The following is a 12790-nucleotide window of genomic DNA, read 5'->3' on the forward strand; positions in this document are numbered from 1 at the left end:
CCGGCCCGACGTCAGAGAGGAAACACACAGGTTTGTCAGGACCACCCTGAGCTCCCACTCTCTCAGCAGCACCTCACCATTATTCAGGGAGCGATCTATGAGCGCGTGTGAGGAAGTCCCGCTCCTCCTTCTCGTCTTTTATTACGGCTGCTTAGCTCGACACTGCAACAGCAATACGCCACGCCTGTGTTTGCTGCTTCGACGTTGACCGCACCACCAGGCAAGAAGACTGTAAGACCATGACAAGAGCGTCGCTCCTGACGGACGTGTCTGACACGTCCGGATGGTTGCACCGCTGGAGGCTGCAGACACACAACACCAGATTCTGGGGACTGTTTTTTTTAGTGTGAGAGTCTGACTGAGCAGGAAGCAGCAATGACCCTCTGCACAAAGTGTGCATCAAAACATAGTAGGAAGGAGGCAGGGTGGACCCGCTGGACCGGGCTCAACTGCACAAAAATCCTCTTTGTCTCTCGACATTTTCCACCAAGTCAGTCAGTCTCCTCAGCCTCCACCTGCTCGGATGGTGCTTCTCTTCCTCTTCTCCATCGTTCCTGGTCCAACACGTTCTCCAGCTGAACAACATCTAGCTCTTCATCTTTCCGCCCAATCCACTGTAATAGAAAGACGACGGCGACAATCTTGTCAACAGAGTTAGTACTCTTAATTGGTTGAAGCAGAAAATTAGAATAGTAAAATACGTGCCAGACGAATGACACGTGTCTCAGTTGCTTCTGTCACCCAGTGGAGGCGGCAGACTGGATCTGTTCTGCTCCACCCTTCCACTGCGGTCGCTTCCAGCCTCCTGCATGGAGGTCACGGCGCCGCGGTGGATCGAAGCGTCGCATCGATGACTCGGGAGTGATCGCAGCTGGTGAAGGCTCAGGAACCCCAGGTGACGGCGAGGCAGGAAGTGGTGGCGTGAGATCCAGTGGCCGCGGCACTGGACCGTCCCACTCCAACAAACCTCCTTTTGTGCAAACAGAGGAGGATCATGTGCTTGATATTATCTGGCGCTAACACACTGGACGTCTATCTTGCGCTGCTTTAACGTGGACAGGCCTTTCTGATGAGGAGCCGACCCCCGACTCTCCACTGACCTCTGACCTGTGGTGGTCTCGTGACGGAGCTCCGTGTACGGACCAGTGAAACGCTGGAACAAGGCTGTTTCTGTCCTGTAGACTGGCCCTCAGGACCTCTCCATCCACCATCCATCCATGCAGCGAGGCCAGTCAGTGACCCCGGCTGATCCATCTCACCTGACTCAGTGGGTCTTGTGATCCTCGTGAGGCCTGTTTGTGCTTCTCAGATCAGATCTGCTCTGACTTCATCTCTCCTCCTCAGCTCAGCCTCACACCCCGTTTCTCCTTCCACAAACCTGTTCCAACACGTGCCGTTGAAGGAGCGCTCGACATGCAGCACAGGCGCAGATGACGCCGCGTGTTTGGTCTCGCTCGTCAGTCACTAGGCTGCTGTGGATCAGCGCGTCCAATCCACCTTCCATCCTGTTGCAGCCGCGACTCCTGCGCGCTCTAGTGGTCATATTAAGAACTGCAGGCAAGTTCACCGCCGCCGTCTCTTTCCATTCTTTCTCAGCGGCTTCATTGTGGTTCTCTGTGTTGTATCTACAGCGTTATCACGTCAACATCACGTTAACCTTTACTGACATGTGGAAGGAAGCTTTGTCAGCTTTAACGCCATAGACATTTGACAAATAAAGGCTTGTTTATTTAGCTGAAAAAAAAAGAAAATTATACAAATAAAAACTTCAGTGAAATGCCACGAGGAGAAGATGTCTCGATGGTGTTTGGAACGCTCACCCAAGAGAAGTGCAGCGAAAACTCGACACATTTAATGAATGATTTTTCAATACCTCTCTGATGTTTTTCTGATGCCGAACAGCTAGGAGGAAGCAGGGAAGTGTAGCTGCACTGTGACCAGAGAAATCCAATGATTCCTCAGCAAGTTCACATCAGTCCAGTGGCTGATTCAGTCTGGATTTCTCAAGGCCCACAGCAACGTGTGTGGCCACTGCTCTGCTCCGGCCTGAACACGGAGGAAAGGCGGCTCCGGAAACCTCCGCCCGAGAAGAAGTAGAGCAGCGGATCGAAGCAGGAGTTGGCGGCCGCCAGAGACAACGTCACCACCACCGACTTGTGCATGGCCACCCGCTCCCGACAGGAAGTCCCAGCGCGGGACAGGAAGTGCAGGTGCACGGTGCGCTGCACGTGGTATGGCGTGAAGCTGACGAGGAAGGTCAGCAGAACGATGACGATCATCCGGATGGCTTTGGTGTCGGCGGTCGACCTGGAGGCCAGCTTGCGTGTGAGAAGCGTGCGGATGATGCCGGAGTAGCAGAGCAGGATCAGGGCGAAGGGCAGGACGAAGCCGATCAGCAGCGAGACGTAGTTCAGCGTCACGAGTTTCTGAAGGCGCTGACCCCGTGGCGGCTCAAAGCACTTGGTCTTGTTGGTGACGGGGTCCAGATGTTGGCCCGACATGAGGAACGGTGAGGAGAGCAGGCAGATCACCGCCCACACGGCCAGGCAGACGTGGCGCGCTCGCCCGCGGGTCATGATGTGGAGGCTCTTGACTGGGTAGGACACCGCCAGGAAGCGCGTGACCGACATGGCCGCCATGAAGAAGATGCTGCAGTAGAGGTTGACGTAGAGCGCGTAGGAGCCCACTCGGCACAGGAAGTCCCCCAGGAGCCAGTGGCCCTGGTTGAGGTAGTAGAGGATTCTCATGGGGAGCGTGCAGACGCAGAGCAGGTCCGACAGCGCCAGGTTCAGCATGTAGATGTTGAAGGGAGAGTTCTGCCGGTAGGTTCTCAGCAGCACCACCAGAACCAGGCCGTTTCCCAGGAGGCCCAGCGCCGTGATGATGGAGTAGGACCAGCAGTAGACCTTGTTCCTGAAGCCCTCGATGGACGGGCAGTCGCTGAGGTTCTCCATCGAGTAGGAGGTCAGGTTGACCACCCCGTCCATTGGTGCTGCTGGAACAAACCATCACAGCTGAAATGAATCGGTCAATCTGGGCCAGAAGCTTCCGTCACAACAACAGCTTTTTCCCTCTCAGCAGTCAGTCCTTCTTGGTTATTTTATTTTATTTTATTTTATTTTATTTTATTTTATTTTGTTTTGTTTTGTTTTGTTTTATGTTATTTTATTTTATTAGCTATTTAAGCATTGAACTTCTGTTCAGCAATAAAAAACAGGATATTGGATACATATTTATTTAAAATGTAATCAACATTATGAACCTCCTCAATCTTTCGCGTAAACCCACTAGTGTGGCTTTTCCCTGCAGTAACAACTTTTCTCCATCAGATGGCACCCGCCATCCAGATTGAACTGAACTCGACTGCTCTGGCGTTTGAATTCACTGGTCGCTTCCTTGTGAAATACATGTAGGACATAATGAGTAGAGAGTTTTGGAAGCAGAGACACATGACCTGTGAGTCGTGTTCATGTAGACCACATGTGTGATGCCTCAGTGTTGGCAGGAATTTCTCCCTCCTGACGTCTCCAGTCGCGGCGCAACACAGGGCAATAATCCTTCTGCGTCACGCTGTGACGAAGATCCATTTCACACTCATTTCAATGAATATTGAAGTTTGACTGCAGCCCATGTCCTGCGGGCAGCACAGAATCACTTGGCAGGCCGGATTTTATCTCTTTATGTTTTAGACTTAGGATCAAAGACAATAAAAAACGATACATCTGGAAAAATGTGTTGGAATCATGGTAAGAGACTCAAGACTGGTAAATACCCCCCATTACTGATTCTGCAGGGATGTAAACTAAAGCTGTGATTTTCAACTGCTGGCTCCGGAACGAGTCACCAAAGAAAAAAAAAGAAAGAACTATGAGAGTGTAATTGAGCTGTCAATATATATTTTTCTGTGACACACATTGTGTTTCGGGGCGATGGTGGCACCCAAGGTCAGAGCAGTGGAGCCAGCGATCTAAGCTCTCGCACCGTCACACACACACACACACACGCTGCACACAAACCTGCTCCAAACTCGAGACAGAGACGGTTTCTTCAGGCTAAGTGGAGAGTTCTTCACACTCACCTGCCAGTCAGCTGTCGGCTGTCCTTCAGTTCCACCTCGCCTGTCATTGATGAGGCGGCCGCGCCGCTGCTGTCTCTTATAGCGGCGATGACGTCAGCATCTGTTGCTGAGTCGGCGTTCAACAGGTTCCTCAGGTTCTTTTTTTTCTAGCTATGTTCTATTATCAAAAACAGCAGGTTCATCAGTTCAGGCGCTGTTGACTTTCCAGCAGACACTGTCCCTCACTCAGCACCGAAACAAATCCACTGCGATCTGGTCTTCTTGAAAGCAAGAAATGAATGTCAAGAGATGAACTTTCTTTCTTTGTTTTGCCTCAGTCAGCCTCTTGTATAAAAGGCATTTTTGCCATGACAAATGTCTGTGATTCTGCACAGAGAAAATGACTTTTGAAAAGCTTGGACACTGAGTAACGCCATCTTTCCACCACTGCATGTCACGAACTCCAGAGGTCCAGAGGCTTTTGTCCGGACTGAGACTTCCTCGTGTCAGACTCCGTCTTGTCGAAGCACTCGCCTCTCTCGGTGACGCCAGGAGGAAGTTCCCACACACAAGTAGCGTGTTTGTTCGTCGTCCTCACTGGCCTTGTTTTTCACTTTGCTTCATTTCCCGATCACGAGAAGAGCAGCAGGAAACGCATCCGTCCACTGAGGATGGCTAATTGTTGGCTCATTTGTTTAGTGGCGAACATGAATCCTCCTCCCACGACAGCGACTCACGTCCGACTGCACTTTTGCAGCAGGAAGCTGGAGGTTTGCTGCTTTGGCCATGTTTAAAGTGCTGAGCGTGCGGTTTCATGCGCGTCACCCTGCGGTGTTGTGATCGTGGCGGCGACCTGGTTTGATGGAGCGTGATGCTGCTGCGGTTTTTAGCGTCGCAGTCGCTGACATAAGCGCTTGATGCAGTGTGGCTTTCTATCTTCAGCCCCTGCTAGAGTGGGCGCTCCGGTTTCCTCCCACAGTCCAAAACAATTCACCAGTAACGTGATGACATCGGTGAGCGAGCGCTGGGGGTTGTCTGCTGACGGGCTGGTGAGCTGTCCAGGGTGTCCTCTGGCTTGATGAACCTGAGCAGCAGCCCGCCAGATGGCGTCCTCCGTCAGAGTCCAGTACTTCAGTGGTTGTTTTCAAAAGAGGGCGCCCCCCTGTGGAGCTCACTGCATCATGAAGCTTCAGCCACCTCCAAGGAGAACCAGAGCGACATCGTGACGCCATCGTGCGACTACAATGAAAGAGCCTCAGATGAACCACAAACAGTTTTGAGTGGAAACTGAAAGTAGTGGCCAAAAATTGGAATTAAGAAAATTCATGTTGTCACAGAGACACTGCAAATGGATGCAAGAGTCTGAGTTGTGGGAGAGAAAAGTCCTGACTTTGTCCTCCAGCTGCTGTTTTTCCCCACCAAAAATGACCTGCCCAGCTGCCACATGCATGTAACCATGATCTGCTGGTGTTCCTCCCCACCTAAGATGGTGTTTTCATTGATAAGATCATCTCATGTCTGGCGTGTGTTCAGAGTGAATGTGCTCTGAAAACAGTAACAATGCTAAATATGAAGCGTATTCAGTATTTCAAACAGAAATCCAGTTGGTGCTGAGAGGCGATCGCTCAGGACCTGAACTGTGCCGGAGCCGGTCACGATGCCACTGGACAGAGAAACACGGACGCAAAAGAGAGAGAGGTTTGGACATGTACTGAATTGATGACAATGTCAATACCATGTTTTTACTTTTTATGTAGTAGTTCAGTCATCAAGGTGTTCTATGTGAGTCATGACATTGACATTGAGGGGCGCAACATTTGGATCTGAGTTTGCTGGAGGAGGTTCAGACGCGCCTCTTCACCCTCCACCTCCTGCATTGACTCACCGTTTGTGCGGATCACACCTGACTCAGTGTTGACACAGGGCTCCCCAATGGCAAAATGAGGCGGGTGCCTTTAACCCCTTCTTGCATCTTCCTCTGGCCACTCTGGTTTCCTCCACGCCGATGATTGAGAATGGTCCGTGTGCGTGCAGAGCAGCAGGCTGGTGACAGGCAGGGTCTAGAGCTCTGCCACTCCAGCCAGAGCCAGGCCTGGGCCAGGACAGGAGCCTCCTCAGGAGACGCCTGCCTTGTCAGGCGCGCGATGTGGAGTCAGGATCTCCGGCTTGGCAGGGACGCCGCTGTGATGTCACGGGGTGTGATATCCCCCGAGGGGGCTGATTCTCGCCCGGCTGACTCCGCTCTGAACCAGACCAGACATGATGTGACATATTTGTCAGCTCAGTCGGAGCGGCAGAAGAATCCGCGCCACTCTCTGACTCCGGCTCTCACGTCTGCAGCCTGAGCCATGAGGGGAAGCTTCTGACCACCGTCAGCATGAAGGTAAGATCAGACCAGCAGCCATTCTCTACCACACCTTTAGACGGCTCTCTGGACGCTCTGTTGACGTCATCCTTCATATAAATGACAAGATGGCAACGGTCCACGAGCAAGACCTCTGGGTCGAGTCGTGGCAAACTGGCCGTCCACATATCACACTGTTCCTGGATCGTACTGTACTGACGGCTGGGAACCAGGCGTAGAGCGACCGGTTTTCCTCATGGGTTCCACTCACATGCGTATTGTAAAAGGTTCATTTGAGGCGGCACTTCGCATCATGAAGACGTGAAGTGAATCTGTTTAGTGACGCCATCAGGTACTGTTGAGTTTACACGCTGCTCTGTGGTTACCACAGCAGGGAAGGACCGAAGGTTCCGTATTGCTGCATTTCTGTCGTCACTTACAATGAATGAGTGACAAAAATGCACATGTCGCCCCCTCAGGTGAAGCAGGGATCAGCCCCTCACCAGAGCCTGCGACTCTACTACCAGCTCCGGCTGCTGCTGGTGCTGCTGCTCCCCTGCGGCTCCATCCTCCCCCTGCTGCTGTGCTGTCTGCTCAGCTTGTGGGCGCGCAGGCTTCTCTGCTCCCCCCGTGTCTCCGTCAAACCCTCCGCCGTCTTCCTCAGTCACCTGGCGCTGTGTGACGGCCTGGTGCTGCTGCACTGGGCGGCGGGCCTGGCCGCGTGGATGACCTCAGAGGGCCACGTGGCTGACGGCGGCTCAGTCCAGTGGCTGCTGATGTTCCTCAGTCGGCAGCTGCTGCAGTCGCGCCACCTGGCCTCTCTGCTGCTGCTGGGGCTGCTGGGGACGGAGGCGGCGCTGGTGCTGCGCTGGCCTCTGCAGACCCGCGGACTCAGGACGGCTCACTGGGCTCAGCTCAGCTGCGCTCTGGTCTGGACTCTCACCCTGCTGGAGCTGCTCCTGAACTTTCACTCCCAGGCTCCAGACGCTGGCTCCTCACTGAGTCTGGACACCTCCCTCCCCGTTTTCTCCTCCTGTCTGAGGAGGACGTTGTGGCTGGGGAACCTCTATCTGCACTACGTGCTCCACTGCAGCAGGACCCAGAAGAGGCGCAGCAGCTTTCGCTAGACGCTGAGCCAATTCCTTTTTGAACACACAAAACGTTTGCTCATCAGACACTTGACGGCGCCATTGATCGTGATCATTGAGTCCTTGTGAGAGGTCACCAGTGTCACAGGTGTCAAAGACATGAATGTTTTCATCCAGAAATCCCCAACAGCTGAGGTCTTTTAAGATTTTTTTAATCAACGTTTTAATACTAAATCAACTTTTTTTTATCTGAATTGTTTCTGTATGTTATGTGTGGCCTGAATATTATTATTATTATTATTATTATTATTATTATTGTTGTTGTTGTTGTTGTTGTTGACTGTCAAATAAAGTGAATGTCGTGAAGTAAATTGCCTCCTCACATTAATAAACAAGCGTCGGCTTCCTTGAAAGAAAAACGTCTCTTAAGTTTTCCCAATGAAGGACTTTTCCTTCCCTGAGCAGAAACGGTTTTTCCTCCCTTCGCTTCTGCACCACCGCAGGGTGTTTTTGAATCCCGGTGATCGGGTTTTATAATGCACTGTGTGTGCTTCAGCTTAAAGAGAATTGCAATGTAAATGCGAAAGTAAAACATAACAGCGTCGATTTGACGACGCGCTTTTCACGCACGTCGTCGACGCGTCTCACCCTGCGCACCACGTGCAACTGACTGAACTGAAAATAGCGCCTTCAGATTTCTGCTTTTCTTCTTCTCAATAGGTCCTGTGTTAAAGCCACCAAAGTGATGGACAGACCTGCAGGACAGAGAGTTGCGACTCTGATAGGACGCCTCAGGTGCCGTCGTCAAACAAGGGTTGCCAAGCAACGCGCACTGTTGACACAAGCGCGGGAGCGAGAGCTCGCGCGGTGAGTGGATCACCTGTCATCAGCTGTGGTTACCACGAGTCAAGCCGGACAGCTCAAGCGCACCCACGCGGGTGTCGGTCGGAGGTGGATGGCTCGTCCCTTCGACGTGGTCGGAAGTCATGGCGCGTCACGCGTTTCCAGGTCATTACGCAAGTACGGTTCGCAGACGATGCAGGACCTGTCCAGCAGATGGCAGCAGAGGAGACATGAACGTGGGGTTTGATTGAGGAGTCTGCAGTTAAAAATGGCCGCACAGTGACGGGAACTCTTCGGCTGTTGATTCTGTCTGTGCTCCGTCACACAGTTGGGTCAGGCCTGAATCTAATCCTCCCCGCGGCCCCTGATCGATGGCTCCTTGCTGTACTGACCCTCCCTCTCTGCCTCTGGAGGCGCCGTGGTCCAGTGGTGCCACCACACCAGGCTGGAGCCGGGTCCAGGTCAGGGGTGGAGTCCGGAGGGGGCGGGACATTCATGGCAGCTGGGCTTTTCAGGAAGCAGTGGATCATGAAGCTGTGGACGCCGAACATTACGGTGACCTTGGCAGAGGTGGCGGCTCCCGCTCGGACCCTCGGATCATAAAACTGCCTGTGCTCTTCAGTGAGCAGCGGAAATGTGGTAAATAGATAGCCTGACCTCCAGAACAAAACAAGTCAGACAATGATTTCTCTGCAGCACAATGAGGGGCGGTCATTTTAGCTGCTGACGCTGCTCTTTATACAGTAGACTCCTGGACTTCGTCAAGTCCCTGAGGCGCTGCGTACTACACTGGGTTGATCTAGTTCTGGAATAATGAATGACCACACATACTCACTGGCACTTCTCTTACTAGTAGTGCTGAAGCTGAGTTACTACATCTACTGCTCCTGTACTGCTCCTGTACTGCTACTGCTACTACTGCTACTGCAGCTGTTGTTGTTGTTGTTGTTGTTGTTGTTGTTGTTGTTGTTGTTGTTGCTAGTACCACTACTGCCACCTGCTGACACTCTTACTACTATTGCATCACCGCTCCATAAGGAGCACAACTATTTGACTCTTTCATTCACTATCAACTCCAAATACTACCATCCACTACATCGGATAGATCTACTACTGAGTAAAATTGCAACTACTCCTGATGCTACTGCTACAACTCATACGAATGATGCTTTTATTACTACTACAACTGCCACTTCCACACCTGATACCACGACCTAGTAAAACGACTTATGCAAATAGTATTAATTAAATACTGTTGTCTGCTACTAAAACTACTGCCTCATCATCACCTTCTGCCAGTACACATACTACTACCACAACTACTTGACATACTAGCCATGCTAACTGACAATACTATAACTGTATTGCTACAACTATCGCAGCAAATTCTACTACAGATATCATTAAAACTACAGCTAGGATATTTTAGCTCTAATACTGGTATTGCTAAAACTACTGATATTTCTAGTGCTACCTTTACTGCCAACACTTCTAACTACTGCTACTTTGAATACTTTCTGCAACTGTCATTATAAATACTACGATTTAATCTACTGGTATTTGGACTACTACCACTGCTTACAGCAATACGAGGAGTACATCATTTCTTCTGATCCTTCTGTACTACTACTTCCGTACTTGCGCCATGATGCCAGTCAACTACTGCTGATTGGACTACATCTACAACTTTCACGCCTTGTCTCACAGCTTCTGTCACTGTAGAAGCACTGGGAACTACTGCATACCTACGTGTGCTACTACTTGCCTACTGAGAGTGATGTGGCTCTTCTTCTGTGTTTTTGAAATGATCTCTTGTGTTTTTTGTTGTCAGATGTATCCCAGTTCCCTGCATCTTTATGTGGCAAACCCCGTGCGAACACATGCCGGTGAAGAGGTGGCTGTCACATGAGGGTGAGAGCGGGTGGTGACCCGGCGACCGCACAGTGACGTCACTCACTCTGGCATCAACTCATGATGAGCTCAGCCAAGACCATGACGGCCGCTCGTCTGGGACGTCCCAGACCCTCTGGGTGTCTCGCCGTCACCGCTGGCTGCTCATGCTGCTCCGGCCGCTGCTGTGGGCCAAACAGCCCCGGCTGACTCCGGCGACTCCCTGTCACAGTCCGCACCGTTGATCCGGGGCCCGACCTGCAATTAGGTCGCAGCTGACGGCTGGCTCCTGGGGGTCAGGGGTCACCCCTGGACGTACACACTCAGGACGCTCCTCTGTAGCCCTGTTAATATCAGCCCATGAAATCTGCAGAGGCCGGCTCTCCGGCGGCCGACTGCCTCGGCCTCGCTGGCCTTTGTGCGGCTCTGTTGTCAAGGCCGAGGTATTTGTGGCATGATGGGGCAGCCCCTGAGACCCTCCTGCAGCAGCTGAATGGGAGGATGAAGAGCAGGGAGCGCAGGCCAGAGGGAGGGAGAGCCCAGCAGTAATGGCCTCTTTGTTTTGACCAGGGTGACTCACAAGCAGAGAGGGACCCGGGAGTCCGGCCCTCTCCCTGCCATCACGACACGCTGCTTGCTGGGAGTCCGCTATTCTTCAGCGCCCATTGTTTCTCTGGCCCTGAACGATGAAAAACAGGCCACAAAAGAGCTGCTGTCGTCAATATTTTGAACTTGTCTTGCTCTTCTTTGTGTTTCATTTCCAAAACGTCAATATTTAATGAATCATTTACTCATTGAAAATGTCTTTTTACCCTTGTTTAAATTTTGAATTTAAAAATAAACCCAACAAATTCTGAATTAAAAATTTCTGATCATATTTTGGATGTGATTAATGTTGTTTTTTTGTAAACTTTGCAATGATCCTTATTTTAAACAAGATGCACTGTTAATTATTTGTGTAACTGTACTTTGTTTTGTAGTATTGTTTCAGCTGTGAGCTTCGGGAAACAATATAAACACACACATGTATTACACATGATGACTTATATTATTAGATATGTTATGCATAAAAACATTGAAGACAAAGGAATAACAAAATCATCAAAATAGACAAAAAAGAGAAACTCAAAAAATAATGACTAAAAAATAAATGTACTTCAAAAAATTGATGATGGGATTGTAATTCGATCAGAATCATTTTTAAATGACTTTTTAAAAACCCTAATAATAAAAGAGTCCTGGGATTATTTGGGAGTTGTTTGTGGTTTTTTTTCCCACTTGTTCTGTTTTGTGTTCATTCATTTGGTCTTGTTTTTTTTTGTTTTTAATATATGTGGATATAATGAATCATTCTAGTTGGAAAGCTTGACTTTTCCGCAGCTCATTCTGACCCCCCTGTGCTCAGACACCAGACACGTGACAGGCCCTTCCTCAGAGGCCACATGATGGTTTGAGGAGAACATGCTTCCTGACCTCTCGCTGTTGCAGTGAAGCTCTAGAGGTGGCTGACATTGAACAAAAGAGCAGGTTTATAAACCTCAGAAACATGTTTTGGCTGCGCGCGTGCATGTGAGAGAGCTCAGCCTATGCGTGGAGCAGGATGTCCTGTCCTCCCTGCTGCTATTGTAGTGTGCTCCGCCGGCCAGACGCTGCCCCCACAGACCACTTCCCCTCTGTCAAGTGTCTCTCTCTGTCTTTGTCCTGTCCCATGCCACAATAGAGGACGCGCGCCTACGCCCTGCCACCGCGCTCCAAATAGCCCCTGGAGGTGCAGACGTGGTGACTGTCCTCCAGCACTTTGATCAGACGGAGACAATCTGAGACCATGATGTCATCAACGCGCTTGTGTTTTGGGACTCCAGATAAGCTACTCTTCCCTCTGTTCTCTCGCTGAGTCAGATAAGAACCTGTGAGTTAGATATTTCACGACTCGAATGGCAATGACCTGTGGCTTCATGATGAGAAACTTTCAAGTAAACTCAAAGCACTTTCATGACAAGACGAGTCTTGCTGGACAGTACATCTTCGTTCAGCGCAGGTCACAGGGGCAGCAGCCAAAACAAAGAGGTCTAGACTCCCAGAAGCCAGTCGTCCGTCTGGGGGACATGGTTACTTGAGCAGGTTCTCGGTCTGCCCCGGGACCTCCTGCCTACTTGGAAGGTGACAACCTGAGAAGAGGCCCGGAGCAATGTGCAGAGGTGCAGAGGGCCCCAGGAGCCCATCTCTCAGGCAGAGATACACAGACCTCATTTATCCAAGGTTTAGTGACGGTGGGTGGGGAAAGTGAGCAGGAAAAATGGACCTTGCTTGTCGGCCCATCTCTTGGCCAATACACCCCCAACATACCCCTGCACGGTGATGGAGGCGCACAGGAAACCCTGAAGAACCCTGATCAGACATGAGCGGTCTTTCATTCGCTCGTCTGCCACTCAGTGCGCGTGTGTGTGTGTGTGTGTGTGTGTGGTGACACCCCTCCCCCCGGTGAACGACCCTCCATTGTCTCCCTTCCTGTGACCCTGCGCGCTCCTTCACGTGACGTGAGCGCGCGAGAGCCCCGTCCCCCTCACT

The 12790-nt window shown here is 51.0% G+C and overlaps 1 protein-coding gene across 1 annotated transcript; it reads right to left on the reverse strand.

Moving 5' to 3' along the window:
* Nucleotides 1-1644: 1644 nt before the first annotated feature.
* On the reverse strand, nucleotides 1645-4113 carry cysltr1 (cysteinyl leukotriene receptor 1). The gene is made up of 2 exons (XM_053879549.1): nucleotides 4079-4113; nucleotides 1645-2992 (listed from the first exon to the last, which is right to left on the reverse strand). The coding sequence occupies exon 2, from the start codon at nucleotides 2985-2987 to the stop codon at nucleotides 2004-2006; it is 984 nt and encodes a 327-aa protein (XP_053735524.1). The 5' UTR covers nucleotides 2988-2992; nucleotides 4079-4113; the 3' UTR covers nucleotides 1645-2003.
* Between the last annotated feature and the right edge of the window lie 8677 nt (nucleotides 4114-12790).

Source organism: Synchiropus splendidus, chromosome 11 (genome assembly GCF_027744825.2).
Source record: "Synchiropus splendidus isolate RoL2022-P1 chromosome 11, RoL_Sspl_1.0, whole genome shotgun sequence".
Lineage (NCBI taxonomy): Eukaryota > Metazoa > Chordata > Actinopteri > Syngnathiformes > Callionymidae > Synchiropus > Synchiropus splendidus.